This window comes from Phytophthora ramorum (assembly GCF_020800215.1).
Source record: "Phytophthora ramorum isolate Pr-102 chromosome Unknown Phyram_PR-102_s0002, whole genome shotgun sequence".
NCBI lineage: Eukaryota > Oomycota > Peronosporomycetes > Peronosporales > Peronosporaceae > Phytophthora > Phytophthora ramorum.
Genome location: NW_027150648.1, coordinates 1,167,277 through 1,186,420, shown reverse-complemented (window position 1 = coordinate 1,186,420; position 19,144 = coordinate 1,167,277). Strand labels below are relative to the sequence as shown.

General features: G+C 55.8%; 4 protein-coding genes across 4 annotated transcripts; 1 reads left to right on the top strand and 3 right to left on the bottom strand.

The window, feature by feature from the left end:
• Positions 1-3,300: 3,300 nt before the first annotated feature.
• KRP23_1799 (Histone-lysine N-methyltransferase SETD1B-A) lies at positions 3,301-13,131 on the bottom strand (the record flags this gene model as incomplete). Its single annotated transcript, XM_067886454.1, has 1 exon — positions 3,301-13,131. The coding sequence occupies one exon, from the start codon at positions 13,129-13,131 to the stop codon at positions 3,301-3,303; it is 9,831 nt and encodes a 3,276-aa protein (XP_067749132.1).
• An 879-nt stretch (positions 13,132-14,010) lies between these two features.
• On the bottom strand, positions 14,011-14,277 carry KRP23_1798 (uncharacterized protein; the record flags this gene model as incomplete). The annotated part of the gene is made up of 1 exon (XM_067886453.1): positions 14,011-14,277. The coding sequence occupies one exon, from the start codon at positions 14,275-14,277 to the stop codon at positions 14,011-14,013; it is 267 nt and encodes an 88-aa protein (XP_067749131.1).
• On the top strand, positions 14,041-15,834 carry KRP23_1797 (Secreted RxLR effector protein 124; the record flags this gene model as incomplete). Its single annotated transcript, XM_067886452.1, has 2 exons — positions 14,041-14,371; positions 15,677-15,834. The coding sequence occupies 2 exons, from the start codon at positions 14,041-14,043 to the stop codon at positions 15,832-15,834; spliced, it is 489 nt and encodes a 162-aa protein (XP_067749130.1).
• A 227-nt stretch (positions 15,835-16,061) lies between these two features.
• Positions 16,062-17,561, bottom strand: KRP23_1796 (Solute carrier family 2, facilitated glucose transporter member 3; the record flags this gene model as incomplete). Its single annotated transcript, XM_067886451.1, has 1 exon — positions 16,062-17,561. The coding sequence occupies one exon, from the start codon at positions 17,559-17,561 to the stop codon at positions 16,062-16,064; it is 1,500 nt and encodes a 499-aa protein (XP_067749129.1).
• Between the last annotated feature and the right edge of the window lie 1,583 nt (positions 17,562-19,144).

Here is a 19,144-nt window from a genome sequence, read left to right as displayed (position 1 = left end):
TTCTTCGGGACAGGCAGGCCAAGGCAAGCACACACGGCGACAGGCAAATCAATCAGCACGACATCAGACTGGTAAGCCACCGCCAGCAGCTCCTCTGTGTCTCCTTGGGGCGCTGTGGTTTGCTGGTAGCGGATATAGAAAATGAGAGACCGCACCACCGAGATGACGTTGGCGGCGCACGTGATGGCCCACTTGGCAGTTTTGTAGGCAGCTAGAATTTCTCCAAACACGTTCAAAGTGGCGATATTAAACGCCACAGCCACGACGGAGCCAACTTTCCAGATAATCTCGAGAGCACAGTCGTCATTTTGAGGAATGCACTCCGCGAAACATCTCACAGGATATGATAACGGGCACTGCGCTAAGCAGTCATCGTCGTCGTTGCCGTAGCCTATTGGGCAGACCTGGCCACTGCCGAAACCTACCGATTTCCGGTAGCATGCGGTATCGCTCGGGTTTCCAACCTTCGGGCCGACCCAATTCCGAATTGAGCTCCCAAATGTAGCAACTCCAGTGTCAGGTTTATCCGTGAGCAATAGATCGGTGGCCCCAATTCGAGTCCAGATCACACCAAGCTGGTCAATCTCGGACTCCGAGCGGCCATGGAACCCGCTCAATTGGAAACCTTCGGGGGCCGTGATTGTTTTCATATCACCCGTGGTGCCTCCACCGGAGATGGAATTGCCAGCACTCGTGCCAAAGTTGAGATGGAAGATGCGTGTGTGGCCACTTTTCTTCCCCCAGTGAGCTTCCATCGACGTAATGTACTCTCCTGGGGCTAAGACTAATGTGTTCTCCGTGCCTCCATCTCCACCGTGTGAGAAAGTATCGTCCACCGGGGCCGAAATACCGAGAGAGATCCCGTGACATCGCTCACCGGTACGGAGCGTGAGAGAACTGACCGTCTGGCTCAACTTGACGGAGCGAATATCTGAGAACGCAATTCCGTGAGGACCACCGAAGACCTCGCTCAGCAGGATATCTTCGGAGACGGTAGTTGCAGGCGGTTCCTCGATCACTGCAATGCTTGACCATATCACACCCAGATAATCAAGCTCGTCGCCGTCTCGACCAAAGAACCCTCCTAGTTGATACCCCTCGGGGGCTGTCGTACTGCTCTTCAGGTCCGTCATTGATCCTCCAGATACCGAATTTCCAGCACTGGTGCCGAAGTTCAGGTAGAATATGCGCGTGTGACCTTTTTTAGTTCCCCAGTGCGCTTCCATTGACGTAATATACTCGCCTGCACCCAGCGTCAGCGTGTTGTAGGTCCCTCCCTCGCCGCCGTGTGCAAATGTTGCCGCGGTTGGTCCCGTAATTTGAAGTTCCAGACCGTGGCAGCGCTCTCCGACATGTAGTGTTAATGACCCAACTACTTGTCCGGAGGCCACTGATGCTATATCGGAGAACTGGTTGCCATGAGGACCTCCGAAGCCTTCACTCAGCTGAGTCGCTCGTTTGACAACTGTCGTAGCGCTTGCTGGTGCTGTCGTAGCACTTGCTGGTGCTATCGTAGCACTTGCTGGTGCTGTCGTTTCGCCCTGAGACGCTGTATCCGCTGGAACTACCGTGGCTGGCGACTCGACTGGCGGTGGTGGTGTAGCGGCCTCGATTCTTGTCCAAATTGCACCCAGCAGGTCGAGTTCGCCGCCATCTTGACCGAAGAAACCGCCCAATTGAAACCCTTCGGGTGCTGTCACCGTGTTCTTGTCATCTGTCATCGATCCACCAGAGACCGAGTTCCCTGCGCTGGTGCCGAAACTCAAGTAGAAGATGCGCGTGCGGCCTTTGTGCTTGCCCCAGTGAGCCTCCATAGACGTGATGTATTCTGCTGGGTTTAGAGTGAGGGTGTTGAGGGTCCCACCGGGTCCGCCATGAACGAAAGTTTGCGGTGCAGGTTCTGCGACCTGGAGCTCGATGCCGTGGCAGCGCTCTCCGACGTGGAGAGTGAGGGAGCTGATTATTTGTCCCGCGGACACGGATGGCTGGTCCGAGAACTCGTTGCCGTGAGGACCACCGAAACTTTCGCTCAGTTGAACGGAGTCGTCGGCCAGTGCTCCACAAACGAACATGAGCAGGGTGCAAACGAAAGCATGCAGTATCGGCGACCACATCATCGATGCGATGAAACAAGTCACCCCTGGCTGTCGAAATCGAGAATGACTGAGTTTGCGCTTCCTTTCGTGCAAGTGATTTGCTGTTCGTCTGTGTACTCATTTATTATTGTTATTACCACAGTACACTACCTATACCTAGAATCCATTTAGTGGGGAAAGCGGGCTAGAGAAGTTGACATGAACTGAAACAAGTGATTGTTTATTCTTTATAAAGTCTAAGCAGCTTACGCATCCAGACTGTCTTACGCAGCATAAGACAGCCTGGATTGCCACCACCGGTCGTTCTACGCGCGCATCCGGTGTTTTATCTTTGAGATGGACATAAATGGCCATTGAAGTGCTACGCGGTACAGGTCACTTCTAAGTTCCCGTTTATGGAGGCCAAATATGGATCACTGGATGGGATGGTGTCTAGAAAAGGCTATCACATAGGTCGTGAGGTTGGCACGAGTCTAAAACGAAGTATGTTTCCTCACGCACTTCATAATGTGACCCGGGCAGCTAGAACAACAACAGCAACGTTCCAGCGGAAGCGGACGGATACGTCCAAGCACGCCTCGATGAAACGTACCACACACGCAAGTATATATGTACCGCGTACAATGATGACGTGTCGCTTGTCGGAGAAAGATTTGCTCCGTGGTGCCAGTAACTGCGTGTGACTGAGGTTACTAATTTCTATACGACTCATTCCTGCTCGGGAGACTGCGTATTATATACTAGTACATTTCTGACTGTTCCATCGGTGACGAGAGTGCCCATCCGTTTTTCAGCAATTGGATGCGCTCCTCTACCCGTTCGCGTCGAGTGTTTTCCGACGTATGAGCGAGATGCTTCGCTTGTTATCGCTTTCCGTATGGAATTCTAGGATTATGTAGCACAGAAAACGACATAATCGTTCCCTCGAGCATCGTGTGCATCTTGGACGGTATCATCACTGATTCATCACCACTCGTCAGTTCGCTCAGGTGGTAGTACACTATTAACAGCAGTGGCGCTTGCAAACGTGTTGCTACGATGCGAGGTTAGTCAGGTGATTGGCGAGAGTGTGCTAGGAGAACTACTGTCTTAGCACACTATGAAGAAGTTGGATACAGTGCTAACAGCAGCAATACGGTTAGAGTTTGTGCTGCAAGGTGTACAAAATATCATTGAGATTGCTAGAACAGAAGTATTAATGCTGTCAATTCATACGGCCGATGCAGTTGGGGGCATTGCAATCGCAGCGAATGGCCTCGTCCTCGATCGGGAACTTGTAGTCGTACGTGACCTCGTCACCCACCGCGATGGCACGCTTGGCAAAGATCACGATCTTCTTCTCGCCGCCTTCCACCGCCACGATGCGCGCGAATGCTTTGGGGTCGCACGAGTGATTGATAAAGCGGGCCAGGTTACCACACCGCGTGGCGTCGATAATAGTTTTCTCGTCCAGTCGGAACATGTAGCAGCTACCAACGCCTTGTTCCTCGTACCGTCGCTCCCGCTCGTCTGCCACGACTTGGCCGATCATTTGACCCTGGTACTCGACGATCATCTGGCCTTCGCTGACCGCTTCCTTCAGGAAAAGACCATAGCCATGGATTGACGACTTGCGAACCAGCATGCGCTCGTCAAATGGCCGACGGCGCAGCTCTCGGTATTGCATAGTGATCGGAAGGTGCTCGATATCCATAGCCACACCTCCAGTGTTACTGTTTCCACTTCCGGTGCCATTTGCAGCACCCGCAACAGGTTCATTAGTCGCCTCTTTGTTGAGAGCTTGTCGCCGCGGCATGATCTTGGTTTTCTTTGGTGTGCCGAAGAGGCGGTTACCCTCGAATCCGTCCGTCCTTGCGCTCCCAGAAGACTGTCGAGCGCGCTGTTCCGCTCGCACAAGCTGCTCCACAACTCTTTCAGCAGTCTGGAAGGCCTCCGCGGACGGCAGCTCTTGCGTGAACTCATACTGCTCCTCTTCGTCCTCATCCTCAAGAAAGGAAAAAGCCAAAGCAGCCACTGCGCTCTGCTCCATAGCATCATGGCTCCTCTTGCGCGAGCCAGACCCCCATGTTGCCGCAGCTGAGCCGGCCAGCGGGCTCTGTCCCTGTCGTTGCTGTTGCTGTCGAAGTTTCCTCACGATAGCGCGTCGACTAACCGCTGTGGTAGCCGCATAAGGAAGCTCCTCAATGTGGCGAATAACCTCGGGTAGCCCAAATCCGAAAAAGTAGTCGCCGCTCAGAGCGAAAGAAAACCACGAGCTGCGCTTCAAAAATGGGTTTCGCTCTGTCTCCACTGTGCCACTTCCGTGGCTTTGCCGTCCAGCTCGGGGGGTTGCAGAAAAGCCTCGCTGTTCCTCATACAGCGATACCACGCGGCTACGTAATTCGATGAGCGCGTCTTCTGGTGTAGACGCAACAATAGGGCGTTCCTGATCATCTGAGGCCGTAATCTTGAAAACTACCCCCGGTCTCTGTCGTTGTTGGTCGAACTCTCCATCGTCGGTCTCATTGCCATCACCTGCGTCACTTTCCAGCCTCTTTTGCTGACGGGCACGTCGCTCCTCAATCTCAGAGCTAGATATCACACACTCGTACAGACAGCGCGTCGCTAATCGACGTGTGCTCCAGAAAATGCGAGTGCTGCGGAAGCCTAACGGATAGATAGCTGTTCGCGTATTGAAACTTCCGTTGCCAACAAACACGTGTCCAAAAGAGTGAACCGTTAAGGCACCCACGCGGTAGCACAGCGCCCGTGGTTTGATGCCGCGCTTGAGTTCTGCACGCTTCTTCTTCTTCAAATCGGAAGCTGTCACGAGTGGCGGATCACTGAAAAGGCTTCGGCGTGGTTCCGGTCGAGGGTTAATCACTGGCAGCACACACTGCGGTTGATTTGGAGCTGAGTCCATGGGCTCCTCGACGGGATTCATCTCGTCCTGTGGTGGGGAAGTTACACTGTCTTGACGCTCCTGCTTCAGCTGTGGGTCCAATGCGCTGTCTTCAATATTCTCACCAGCAGAGGACTCCTCCTCAGCTCCGGCTGTACTTGCACTTTCTGGAGTCGCCGGCGGAACGCTAGACTCGGTGGCATCGTCGCTAACTGGAGTTTTAGATCCTGGGCCAGCAGCATCTCCGGGGCTGTTCATCTCTTTGCTTCCGTCTTCCTCCGCTGAACTCGCAGATTCAACAGCACTCGACGGATCGCCCTCGCCTGCAGTCGATACAGCGCTGACTGCTCCAGCGGCCACGCTCTCAAGAGCTGGCTGTGGGTTTTCCGCCTTGGGGTCCACATCTTCGGGAGAGGGAACTGCTAACGGCAATCCATTTGTTGCCTGCAGTTTCCGTGCCACCATTTCCAAGTGAGGTGCGTAAGGACAGCAAGTTTCGCCGTTAGGTAGAAACGCTACCCCAGCATCCACCGCACAAGGAAAGTGGTAGTGCGTTGTGCAGCGCACAATGGAGCAGCCGACAGTAGCCCCCATAAGTCCACAACCATCGCAGCGAATGAGGCGACTGCGGTGCTTTGCCTTGTTGCACCTGTGCAGAACACCTGCAGCATCCTCATATACTTCCATAGACCAAAGCACGCAGTTCACATGCACCCACGTCTCGGACTCAGTGTACAGTAGGCGTCCACACGCTGTGTTATCCCCTATCATGAAGCACAAAGCACAGAATCGGGTGTCCTCAAATGCCGTAGCCGCCAGCATTTCTGTAGGCGCATTGCCGTCAACTTCAGACGTATCGCCCTCCATTTCAGCGCCTTCCACTTTCTTCGTTGGCCAACCTTGCAGGGGCGGCGCTGTCGTCAAGTGAACCAGTGCCCTATGATTCGCCCGGGATGAAGGATGCGGCGATGAAACTGCTGACGACGACGACGTACGAACACTTAAGGCCGAGTTAGCCTCAGTGCCTTCGTCGATCTTGTGTTTCTCCTGTTCTGATGTCCTCGACTCCAAGGCATCACTCTTGCTCTTCTCAGGCAATTCGATCTCTGGTGGCGGTTGAGGAGTAGAAGAGGTGGTAGTCTTCACTGCGGCATCGCCAACGCCAAACACCGTAAGGTCTGATCCTGGCTCGCGGACAAGATGCCTCTTTGCTACGCGACGGTTGTACTGCTCCTTGATCGCAGCAATTTCCTCTTCCAGTTTCAGTCTTGGCTTGGATTCTTCACTATCAGCGTTCTCATCAGTTCGCAGACGCTTCAGCAGCGGCTCGTCAAGTTTTCGGTTCTCTGTTCCAGCTATCCCCTCTCCATCGCTCGACAGCAAGTGAAGAACAACTTCCGTAAGCGGTCGCCACCCATACAGAAGATGCACGCAGGCTAGCAGAGCTGCACAGCTCGCAGCCTCGGATACGATCGTGCAAATTGCACTCGCATCCTTGCGCGTGTTGATGCCCACAGCTTGCTTTGAATAGAAGCTCTGCGTCTTGCGTTCACTGCGTCGTGCTGCTGCCCAAGGCCCACGCATGTATCGCTTAAACCTCATGTAGCGATTGGCCTTGCGCAGTAGCCATTCGGGAAGAGCCAGTCCAGTTGCATCGAGTTCCTGCTGTTTCGTAAAGCGATACCAGTCACCTTGAAAGTTGAGGCTACGGTACGAAAAGTTGCGAAGACACTCTTCTCCCAGGCGCAGGACGTACAGGTAGACAGGCGTGTGGTCAGCCAGACGCTTCCAGCGTTCAACCTGCTCCAACTGTGCTTGCGTTTCCTTCCAGCTTGACTCGCATTGGGAGCGCTTACGCTGGATTTCGGCAATGAGAACTTGGCAACGCCAGCCTTCACCGTCCGGGAATTGGCCAGCAAGATGTCTGCGCTTCTGCGGGCGGCAAGCAGCGCACACATACACCGCGTTCGGATCGTTTACCAGAAGTTGGTACCGCTTCGGTTCCGCCTTCAAGAGTTCATCGCATGGGGGGTGCACCCAGCGCTCGCAAGCATCGCACTGCATAAGTTCCTCGAGATCTGCATCCCACTTGCGCCGGCAAAGTGGGCACTTTTCCGCGTCCTTCTTCTTGTTCCGTGAAGCTGCTGACCACACCTCGGTCAAAAGCCTCGTGCGCTGCATAAGCTCTTGCGTTTCCCGCTCATTTTGATTGTGACAGTGCAAACACTTGTCTTGTTCGTAGCTGTATGTGCGTTCCAGCGTCGCAATGTGGTCCTTCTGGGCTTCATCCGTATGCAAATATTCGACATTGTCACCATTGGTACTCTTGCAGTTCGTGCACGCTATGCAGCTGGCACAATAAATAACCGGAGGCGACGCGGTCCCGTCACGTTTTCTCGATGGTAATTTGATAGCCGGCACCAGGCAAGATCCATGATAGCTTCGGTCACAGTGAGCACATAGCAAAAGCTGAGAGAGCTCAGCCAACATATCTGTTTCGCTCGTCTGTGCAATGGCTGGGCTATCCACATTTCCAGCAGTGATAGGGATACGGCCGGGGTTGCTGGAAGCCCCGCAAACGGCCCCAGGTTGGCCGCATATCTCACACATTTTACAGTTTGAGCACCGCCAGTACGCACGCAGCTGCTCGTTGCCTTCTAGACGGGTAGCGCTCAAGCTGGGAATGCAGAATGCGTGAAACCCTTCTCCGCAGTCCACGCAGAAAATAAAGTCACTCTGAAGACCCGCGCTGCCGCACACCGCGCACATATCCAACCAACTGTATGAGTGGGCGGACGTACGCGTCTGTACGATCTGGAAAAACGGTATGCGCGAACTCGAGTTGGCACTGCGAAGCTTTGTCTGGTACATGGGTGCATCATTCGTAACAATACGACGATCGGAAAGTGCCGTTGTCACAGCTAAGGCCGTGCCATTTGCTGAAGCTGTCGTCGCATCACGGGTAGCCTCCCCTCGATGAATCTGGCCCGTCGAGTCAGGCAAGTCGCTGTTAGTGTCGCTGTCGTTGACAGATGCCACTTCAGATGTCAACGCAGTAGCTGAGGTACCAGTATCAAGGAGCCCGCTTCCTCGGCTAGGTGCTTCAGACTCCGCATCAGAGCCGGCATCACCATTTTCATCGTCGTCAAACTCATCGTCGTCATCATTATCTCCACCATCGCCGCCGTTTTGACGAGCCTCCGACGAATCGGGCTTCCCAGCTAGCGCTGAATTATTGGGCAGCTGCCGCTTCGCCGCAACGAGTAGGGCATCATAGTGGCGTCCTCCTCGCTGCTTCATGCGTGCCTTGGGTGCCGTCTGACGGAATATCCTTTGTCCTTGCCCGTAAAATCGCCAAGCCTCACGCCAAATAAGGAAGTCCCGCTCCTTTGAATTGAAGGTAACGGCGTTCAGGCACATGAGCTCGAAGTCGTCACGAAAAGCTCGGAAGTTAACGCGTGTGTACGTGCCATCAATGATCTTGTCTCGCATGGTACTCAGATCCATAGGTGACTTGATGATGTCGAAGTACGTGGGAGCGATTGCCTCCGTAACAGGTTCTTTGAACAGGTCCAGTTTATCTTCGACACCCAGACGATGCAGTACATGAAGCATGCGAACTTTGCGGCAAGTTAGACACTCGTAGTTGTGCAGCACCTTCGGATCGTAAGTAGCTCCAAAGCGCAAGGAATGAGCAAAGTCTTCTTCAACCTGTTTCGCAGTCTTAAAGGCTGCGTCGTCCCTGATTGCAGGGCCTTTCCCATTGGGTAGCACTTCGCGCTCCTCCGATGGGCTACGGCTGCCCACTGGGGTTCTCAGACTGGGCATTGATTCCGTGTTAGCTTCACGACTAACTGGGGCCGTTGCAAAGACGACGCCACCTCCTTGGGATGGATTCGATTGCTCGATTGATGCATCCGTGATGACATCCAACGTGAACTCATTGCCTGTGCTGAACGCATGGAAAGCAGGATGTGGGTCTGGCTCACAATCTGCGTGAATCCAGTGATGACAAGTCGAGCATGTAAGTAAATCCACACTGGTTGCCAGCTGCTCGTCATCCAGCACCAGGTTACAAACACCGCAGAAGCGATTGGCCTTGTAGTAAGGAATGCACTGTGCACAAAGTGCAGCAGCCTGCAGCGGAAGTCGCCACTGGGACCACTGCGGGCTTGTATCTTCTGCAGCCTTGTCCACCCGCTCCATACTAAAAGTGTTACCGGGCTGATCAGTAGCTGCTTCATCGTCATCTTTCTGGCGGTGACATCCTGCACACGACGTGCAATCACTACACACGAACGGTATCTTCAGGTCTGACACCAGCACCTGCCCATCTTCTGGGTTCACAAGCGAAATCGGGGCATGGGGGGGATCACAGCAGGTCGCGTGGAACCGTCGGTCGCACTTTGCGCACACCACCATCTCTTCCTCTCGTTCTCCACTGTCAGGCACATCAATTGAGCCGACATCATTCCAGCATTCATCTGGTTCTAGCAAGCAGCAGCTGCAAGCTTTGTTTGCGTCCTTTTGTCCATCTCTTTTACTATCTGCAGTCACCGCGAATGTGGTGCCACGAAGCACGCCGGTTTCTCGAATAATTGCCTTTTCAAGTAGTTCTTTGGAATGAAACTCTCCGGGGATGCCTCCGCCCACGTCCGAGCCACTCAGCTCCAGCATAACTGCCAACTCGCTGAATGCGCCAGCGTCTTCCAAATGGTAGACAATGCCATCCGTTCCTTGAAGCAAATTGACCATGGTCTCAGAAGTAGCATCGGCTTGATCGTCACGGCGCAGAATGGCATGCAGTTGTGTGCCTGTGTCGAATCGTTTTACTACAAACGTTCCAGGTGACAGATCCTGGTCGCATGAGCCCACTGACGTAACTTTTATAGCTTTGCCAACCAAAGCTTCGGCGATTTGAGCGCAGCGTTCGCCAACATCCAAATGTCCAGTTACCGATTTAGTACCTTTCACTGGTTTGTCTGGTACTGATGGCCCCGCATTTGTCATCATTCGTCGGAAGCCAGCTAGTAAAGCTTGTAAGACGAGGTTCAGACGCTCTGTCTCCGCTTGCGCCTCGTGCTCTGCTCGCCCGATAGATTTTGCAAAGACATCTCCCACAGACTCCTTCGATCTTGCAGTCGCTGGATCTTCTGAACAAGGAGGAGCAAAACGCTTCATACTTCGACATAGGTACTTCGGCACCCAGCACGACACATTTCGTGTAGTCTCAACGTGCTCATCGCCACTAGCAAATATGCGCACGAGGCGGAAATTCGCACGTGCTCCAATCACCTCGTCGCGGGTTGGCAGTAACAGGTTCTGCGCGAGGGCGTTAAGTTGAAGGACTTGGGCAGGCCACCAGCGATTTTGCAGCGCAGGCACCTTGACGTACAGCATCGTGCGCGTCCCGATCACCATTGGGAACGCGTACAGTGGCAGTGACGCAACCACTCCATCATCAAAGCGAATGGTATGGTGCATGGCGGGATGTGTAGCATGGAATGCCACAACACGCCCCATAACCCACTGCTTATCCCACTGCAGAAACACCCCCACGCTTTTCCCGACAAGCTCATACATCTTGCGCCGTTCCTCGCGCGAGTTTGGTGGGTTCCCCAAACGGATGGCAGCATCTACATCCGAGACTTTGGCAGCAGTAGCGCGCAAAAGGCGTCCATACACCTGCATCTCCAGTACCATTTGCTTCGAGAAGCGAGGTCTTTTCTTTCTGCTTCGCTTCAGAGCTCTGAGGCAGGGCTTGCAAAACCATGGACGCGCAGGGACGGCGTTTGCGTCACTGGTGCCAAGCACGTCTTCCATCTTGAACTCGCCAAAACAGAAATCACAAACAATGCTAATTCCGCTTTCTTCGACGTCATCGATGCTGTTCGCTACGAAGGTATCGTCCGGGTCTGCAATCACTACGGTTGGGTTGGTGTAGCTCCATCCGCTGGTGATCTTGACTCCGTCAAACTCATTCCGAAGGCCTGCAGAAGATGTGACCATAGTAATTGGCTTCGGAATAAGCATGCGTACACCAGTGTTATCATCACCAGACGCATTGTTCGGATGGCTTGCAGCCTGAGACCCTTCAGTATCGCCATCCACCACAGGCGGACCGCCAAGGTTTATCTTGGCTTTCTTGGGATTATTCTGGCCATTATTGTTTCCACCCAATCGATGTCGCTTCCTGCTGGTTGCTGACGGTGGAACGCCATTTGCCTCGTGACTGGCAGTCCCTGCGGGCACAGAACGTCTACGCGTATAGCCAACCTGCAAATTACGACAAGCTTCACATAGCATGACGCCGCCAACGGTTCCGCTCGGGCGGTGTACGGCATTCCCACCCGTTTGAAACTTACTGTCACAGCCCACACAAGTCTGCACGGTATCAGAAGCTGTCTCACGAGCATTAGTACATGCTGGGCAGAACCATTCGCCATCGGGGATCTCGAGCACTGGTGGGTGCATTGCCATCGGGTCAAATTCGTGATCACAGCCGTCGCACAACAAGACCGTCACAACCACTTCTTGGGCAGTAAACTGTGCTGGCACTACACTCTGTTGCTTATTGGAGCGGCGTCGCTTTGGCATGCCAGTTTTCGAGCGATAGTGGCGGTCGTTTCCACTTTGTTTAACATCCTGTCTGGAGCACGCTGAACAAAACCAGTCGCCACTTGGCACCTCGGTAAGAGGAGGATCCAACACGCTCATGTCAAATTCACCTTCACACAAATCACAGATCAATAGTGTCACGGGTACTAGTGGTGCGGCCACGCTATGAACACCACTCGCAGAACTGGCGGCAGATTCGTTTGCCTCGGAAACACAGTTGTTGCAAAACCAGTCGCCTTCTGGGATTCTCTTCAACGGCGGGTATATACTTGCCATGTCAAACTCGCGCTCGCATCCATCACAAATGATCACCGTCGTCAATTCCTGGGGGCTCGTTACTTGCGTTATTGCAGTCGAGGGGGAATCTGCACTCCCACTGCAAGCGTAGCAGAACCAATCCCCTTCAGGGGTTTCTGCCAGCGGCGGATCCAGTTTAGCCATATCAAATTCACCATTGCAACCGTCACAAATCAGCACCGTTACAAGCGCGTCACCTGCAAGCGACCGGGCGAACGCTGCACAATGTCCGCAGCTCCACGCGGCATCATTTTCGTCCTCGTCTCGTGTCTTGGCCAGAATTTCATCCAAACTCGGGTCGGTTTCCTGTGGATCGCAAAACTCCTGCATACAAAAGTGCCCTTTACAGACGCTGCACACCTTCCACCACTGCACTTGGTCGTCCGTTTGCTGTTTCTCCTTCTCGTTCAGAAGCATCGCAATTGTACGCGTTTCAATGGACCCGTCAATAAGCTGCTGGGTGTGTTTCTCATTCTCCAGCAAACATGGCGCACACCACTCCAACGTGGTCGTCGAGGACGCGCGACGTCTCTTCTTGCCAGTGCCACGGTACGCCTTCTTTTTCTTCACTCCTGCTCCATGTTCCGCCTGGTGGAGCTGCACGCAGCGCTGATGCAGCCGCGCATTGTGGCACTTGTGACAGCTCTCTCTCTCCTTGGCCGCGATCTCCACCTGTCGACACGTCGTGCACACCTCCACCTCCGTCGAAAACACACGCCAGCTCTCGTCTGCGCTCTCCTCCATAACTCCGTCATCTGCTACCTCTTTCTCTGCTGAAATTCCGCGTTCTACCGTCAAATCCCCGTCCTTTTCCGACTTTCTCGGCCTTCTAACGTACGGGAACGCCAGTGCCGGCACCAGAATCGGCAGCAGTTCTTCGTGTGCCGTCTCATGCTCACTACCAACCTGTTTCTCAGTCTCTGGACGGCATTTCACGCACGTAAACGTCGAATCCTGTCCCTTTTGGGCGTTTCCAGTCTTCTGCAGACACGGCGTGTGGTAAATACCGGCGCAAACGCAGCAACGCGTCATTTGTGTGTTCTCGGGTGTATGTTGTGTTGTGTGAGCTTCTTTTGCTGTCGCAATCCCGTCGATAGAGGCGAGAGAAGACGGCTTTTCCGAGGTAGAGAGGCGCGCAGCGTCCGTCGTGTTGCGGACGCTCTGCTGGACGATATCAAGAGCTTCCGCCACGAGTACATCGTCCACGACCTGCTCGCATACAAGACACGCAAATTGCATAGCTGGGTGGGGTCTGGGGTCTCCTGAAAGTCGCACTACCGCGCGCGCAAGACAACGCCTCCTGCCGCTTCTTCCCGCGCTCCGAGCCAGGAGCTTTCTGAACGGGCGTGAGGGGGTCCATGGGATAAAAAATTAAATAGCGCTGATTGGTGCAAATATAAATTGTAGATTGGTGTGGCGTACGCAGGGGGGTGTAAACGTTGGTGTGGCGTACGCAGGGGGGTGTAAACGTTGGTGTGGCGTGTAAGCCCGGACGATCAATCAAGTGGCTTCAACTTCGACAAAGTCGAGTGGTTGCTGTCCCCCGACAATGTCGGCGACATGGCCAAGCAGTGGGGAGAGAGCAAAGGCGTGCAGAGCTGCTTGGTGTCGAGGCCAACTCGGTGTTGCGACTGCAGAAGCGCCTCTTTGCCGTTTAACATTCGTCACTGAAGACCCACTGTAGCATGCTTGCAGCAGCCAAATTTTTCCTCTCAGAGGCATCCTAAGTGCCGGTTGTGGTCGTGCTCTCAATCATTGCGCTGCACGCCACGCCACGCCGAGAAGAATGCGATGCACCCGACCTATCCATACATGCGCTGGACTTCAATGCCGTGCGTGCTGCACCAGAACGGTCGAGTCAACCTTGCGCGATCTCAAACGGTCGCCACGAGATCGTTCAGACAACCATCTGGCTGGTGTGCAGCACCCACCCGCTGTGAAATCGCATACTGTAGCCATGTCCTACAACCTTATAAAAACAACAGTCTCTGTCGTAATACCTTATACCCCATCATATAGCATCTTCCCGCCGGAAAAAAGTCCATCCTTCCCGATCTCGATTGCTCACATTTTTCTGCTTGGAGACGCATCCTTTCAAGTGAATTTCGACGTCATTCCTCAAATTGAGCGCTTCCCGACACCCCGACGATGGCCGCTACTGTCCGCCGTCAGGCCCCTCCCGCGCCTCCCCTGCTCACGTCCGTGGCCTTCGTCTGCCGCCAGTGGCCGCGCATCGAGGCGCTGGACCACGTCACGCGCGAGATTGACGCGCTGCTGGACGAGTCGCGCCGCTGGACGCTGGCCGAGGCCTGCAGCGCCGGCCTCGAACACCTCGTAGAGCGCATCGCCGCGCGCGACGCCCGCGCGATGCGGCACCTGGGCCATCTGCAGCGCCAGGCGCTGGCCACGACGACCATGGCCGCGGCCGCTGCGGGCGGCCACATCGCCGTGCTGCGTCGCCTGGCCGAGCTCTTCCCGAGTGTCCGAGTGACCAAAGCCGTGGAGTCCGCCGCGAGGAACGGACACGTGCTGGTGTTGCAGTGGCTGCTCGAGCAGAAGGAGGCGTTGGCCGTGTTCTGGGGCGCGAGAGAGATGCTGGTGGCCGTGCGGAACGGCCATTTGGCCGTGGCGCAGTGGTTGCATAGCCACTCCACACCGCCGGAACACCAGTTCCTCATTGACGAGGCCGCACGCAACGGAGACCTGGCCATGATCGAATGGCTGCATAGCGTCGGCGCGGCCGACGAGTGCACGGTGAACGCCGTGGCCAACGCAGCGGAGAACGGCCACCTGGAGACTGTGCAGTGGCTCACGGAGCACTGCTTCCACTCCGAGTGCCCGTCCATCCGGATGGACCAGGCCGCGGCTAACGGGCACCTCGAGGTGATCCAGTGGCTGCACGAGACCGACTCGCGCTGCACGACGAACGCCATGAATATGGCGGCGGCGAACGGCCATCTGGAGACTGTCAAGTGGCTGCACGAACATCGGTCGGAAGGGTGCGAGAGGTCCGCGATGGACCAGGCAGCGGTGAATGGCCACTTGGAGGTGGTGCAATGGTTGCATAAAAACAGATCCGAGGGTTGCACCACCATCGCGATGAACGGCGCAGCGCGGAGAGGGTTCTTCGACGTGGTCAAGTGGCTGCACGTCAGCCGCAGCGAAGGCTGCACCATCAAGGCAATGGACAACTCCGCTATGAATGGACACCTTGAGATCGTGCAGTGGCTGCACCAGCACAGACCCGAGGGTTGCACAACGGCCGCTATGGACCAAGCTGCGGCTAACGGACACCTGGAGACGGTCAAGTGGTTGCATGAGCACCGCACGGAGGGCTGCACGGCCGCGGCGATCGACGATGCTGCGCTGAACGGCCACCTGGAGACGGTCAAATGGCTGCACGAGAACCGTAGCGAAGGCTGTACGACCGCGGCGATGGACAACGCTGCTGCGTTGGGCCACCTACATGTGGTGCAGTGGTTACACAACAACCGCGAGGAGGGATGCACGACCGACGCCATGGATCGCGCAGCGCGCCAAGGCAGGTTTGACATGATCAAGTGGCTGCACTTGCACCGCAACGAGGGCTGCAGCCTCTTCGGCATGAACAACGCCGCTGGAGCGGGACGGCTTGACATCTTGCAGTGGCTACACTCGAACTATGGGAAGGGATGCAACAACCGCGCCATGGAGGCCGCCGCGTTCGGAGGCCATTTCGACATCCTCGACTTCCTCCATCGCGAGGGGCTCGTTTCGTGCACCGCCGATGTGTCGATCAAGGCAGTAGCCGAGGGCCACTTGGAAATCCTGGAGTGGCTCTTCCTGCACTACCCAGAGCCTATCCAGCCGGGGCGCTTGCTGCGCATCGCAAAGCGGCACGACCTCTATTGCGTCGACTGGTTAGTACGCACGGGTAAAGCTGTTGACTATGAGATGTGGTAGTCAACTGGATGTCATTTATTATAGGAGTATACTATGAGCATGCATGTAGCGTGAAACCATTTTGATCACCAGAAACACATCGTGTACGTGCTACTCAGCATTGCAACTTCAACGCACCACATCAAACAACGCAAAATGGTATTATAGCATCTTATACAGCAGCGGAGTAGACCACCACTGCCACAGCAACAGCAACAGCAGCAACAACAGCGACAGCAACAACCCACCTACTGACGGCTGCGGTAGCGCTCCTCGTACTCGCGCTGCACCTCGTCCGCCGACTTGTTGGACGTCTCCGGCACGAGCTTGAGCGACAGCAGGAAGAAGATGGCCAGCAGCACCACGAACGGCAGGTAGCTGTAGTCGTCCAGCGCGTCCGCGATGTACGGGTACGCCACCCCCACGATGAGGTTGCACAGCCAGTTGGCGCCGATGCCGATGGAAGTGGCCGTGGCGCGCACCGAGTCCGGGAACAGGTCGGCCGTGATCACCCACACGAGCGGCCCCAGCGTCACGCCGAACGCGATCACGTACAGAGCCGTGAAGACGATGGACAGCGCTGGCACGTCCACCAGGAAGCCCACCGTCATGAGCACGGCCATGACGAACATGCCGGCGATGCCCCACAGGATCATGTTGCGGTTGCCGAAGCGCTGGGCCAGCACGCCCGTGAAGAAGGCGGGGAAGATGTTGATGAAGTTGATGATGAGCGTGCCCACGCGCGGGTCCGAGATGCCGGCGTCCTTGAAGATTGAGCCCGAGTAGTAGAACACGGCGTTGATGCCCGACAGCTGCTGCGCGCAGGACAGCAGGATGGCGGCGGCCAGCTGAAGGCGGTACTTGGGCGCGAACAGAGAGTCCTTCTGCGGGGACGCCTGCACCAGGCCCTGCTCGGCGTCCGGCTTGGTCGACGCCTCCATCCACGACAGAGCCGTATACACGTTCTCCTCGCCGTACAGACGAGCGATGACCTGCTTGGCCTCCTCGCGCCGGTTCTTCATGAGCAGCCACGCGGGACTCTCCACGCACAGCTTGGGCGCCAGCACCAGGAACAGCACGGCCAGGATGACGGGGAAGGCCGCCAGGTAGCGCCAGCCAGAGCTCGTGTTGGCGAAGAAGAAGCAAATGGCCGGGAACAAGATGCCGATGGTCACCGAGATCTGCAGTCCCAGCCCCAGGATGTTGCGCATGTGCGGCGGGGTGAGCTCGTTCGTGTAGGCGCCGAGCGTACCCGTGGCGGTGCCGGACGCGATGCCGGCGATCAGGCGGCCCGCGGAGAAGGCCCAGACGTTCGACACGGACGCCTCCACCACGGCGCCCACGATCATGAAGGCGCAGTTGACGAACAGCAGCTTCTTGCGGCCCCACAGGTCGCTGAAGTGGCCGCAGACCAGCGAGCCGATCATGCCGCCGAAGATCCATGCGTTCACGGCGAACGTCCAATCCAGCTTCGAGTGGCCCGGGAACATGAGGCACGTGTCGTCGGCCACGGGACGCGCGTTGCACTCGTCGGTGTCGCTGTACTGCGACAGGTTGGTCTGCGACGACGACCACCCGCTCTGGAAGGGCTGCAGCAGCGCCACCAGGATGCTGGCGTACATGATGGTGTTGGGCTTGATGCTGCGGGCCGCCGCCTTCTGCGCCTCGTCGAACGCGGGCACGTTGTCGACGCCTCTGGGCGTGGTGGCCTCGGAGTACACCGGGTCGGTCTGCGCTTCAGACGGCATGGTGGGTGCTTGGGTTTACTTGTGGTCGCTCTCGCTTGATGCGGTGGAGTGAGCTTGGCTTGTCCAGATGGGAACTGAGCTGTACGTCGCGCCGCGAAGTTGAGGTGGGCGGCGAGAATGGAGGCGCGGTTGGACTGCCGTTGCGGTCAAGTGTACGTGGAGCACTACCACGCACCGGTTGCAGTGCAAACAAGTCGTGATTGACGCGCTTGATTCCTGTCGCGAAGTCTATGCAGCCGGGCTCCGGGCCAAAGTGTTTGATTCAGGTGTCCACTTCAACCACGGAGGACTGTCGGCAGCGAAGGATACGCGCTGCCTGCGTTCCAGAGAGATTGTTGTTTGGTTTTGTCAGGTGTTGGGCTCCGATTTGGAGCGTGCTGTGGTTATTCGGGAGAAGCACCTTAGGATGTTCCCAGTCGTAGGAGCTACGAGAACCGGTCAGGTGAAGTCTCAACAAGAGCAACCACAGCCTGTGGTCCACAGGAGCCGATGAACCGATCAGCTTCAATCCTCGCATAAACGTTACGTGGTATACAGAGAAGGACGGGCGTGACTCGGTTTGCTACTCCAAAAGAAGTTCGTGAGTGTTTCCGGCAGACGCTTGGAGCAATGTCAACGGTATTTGTATAGTAGCTGTCCACTGCAGCTTAGCTGGGCGCTGTGTCCTACCACTGCTCTCTCGTTGGCACCAGGGAACAAGACGGACCTTGGTAACTTTAGTCTGCTTGGTTGAGACGCTCCTGAAGAGGAGTACGTTGTGGACGAACGTCCATCTTCTTCAGAAGTGAGCATCGATAAATGCAAAGGTCGAGGGCTGTAAGACCCTCGAGGCCGACCAAGATGAGGTTCAGCATGGCATTTTAAGTAAAATAACTCCACACACTCGACGCCAGGCAGTCAAAGTAGCCGTGCCGGGCAACTGGGAACCGTAGATTCACGGCGCACATGTCACGCGGTCTAGCGACTTATTCGCCTGCATGGATACCGTACAACAGTAGTTCTGTGTGCGCTCGTTGGCACGTTGCTTCAACCACCGTACGATGTCTGCGAGTAGGAATCCTGTGGCACTGCGACGAGAACTGCTGCCTCTGAAGCTGGCGAACTCGAGCTCGTCTTTGGCGGGCGAGTCGGGGCTTGACAGCTCGTCTACATATTTGCGCCTTGGGCTTCCTGCAGCACGAGCTGTTCTAAACCACCGCAGTCTGACGTCGCTGTATGATAGCATCGACTCCGGCACATGCCCAGCTAGGCCTGGCCTGAAGACCGACATAGTCACACTTGTACAGGTTCCCCTTTATCTTTGGCGGATTGCACAGGGTCGTCGCGTAAATCAAGTTAGCTGCATCCGCTGGAAACGCATACAACTGAAGAGAAGACACGATCGAAGGCAACACCTGCCGCGATGTCGTTTAGTGAAACACACAGTGGTCCCTCCCGCTGCATGTCCATGCGATGTTGAAGCAAAAGCGACCTTCACAAGTGATTATGCTTTTCCGTGGCGGTCTGGGCGCGGCGCGCTCCACTATAATCATTGCAGTCCAGCAGATGACCGCTGCGAGTCGCAGCCTGCGGGCAGTTCTGTT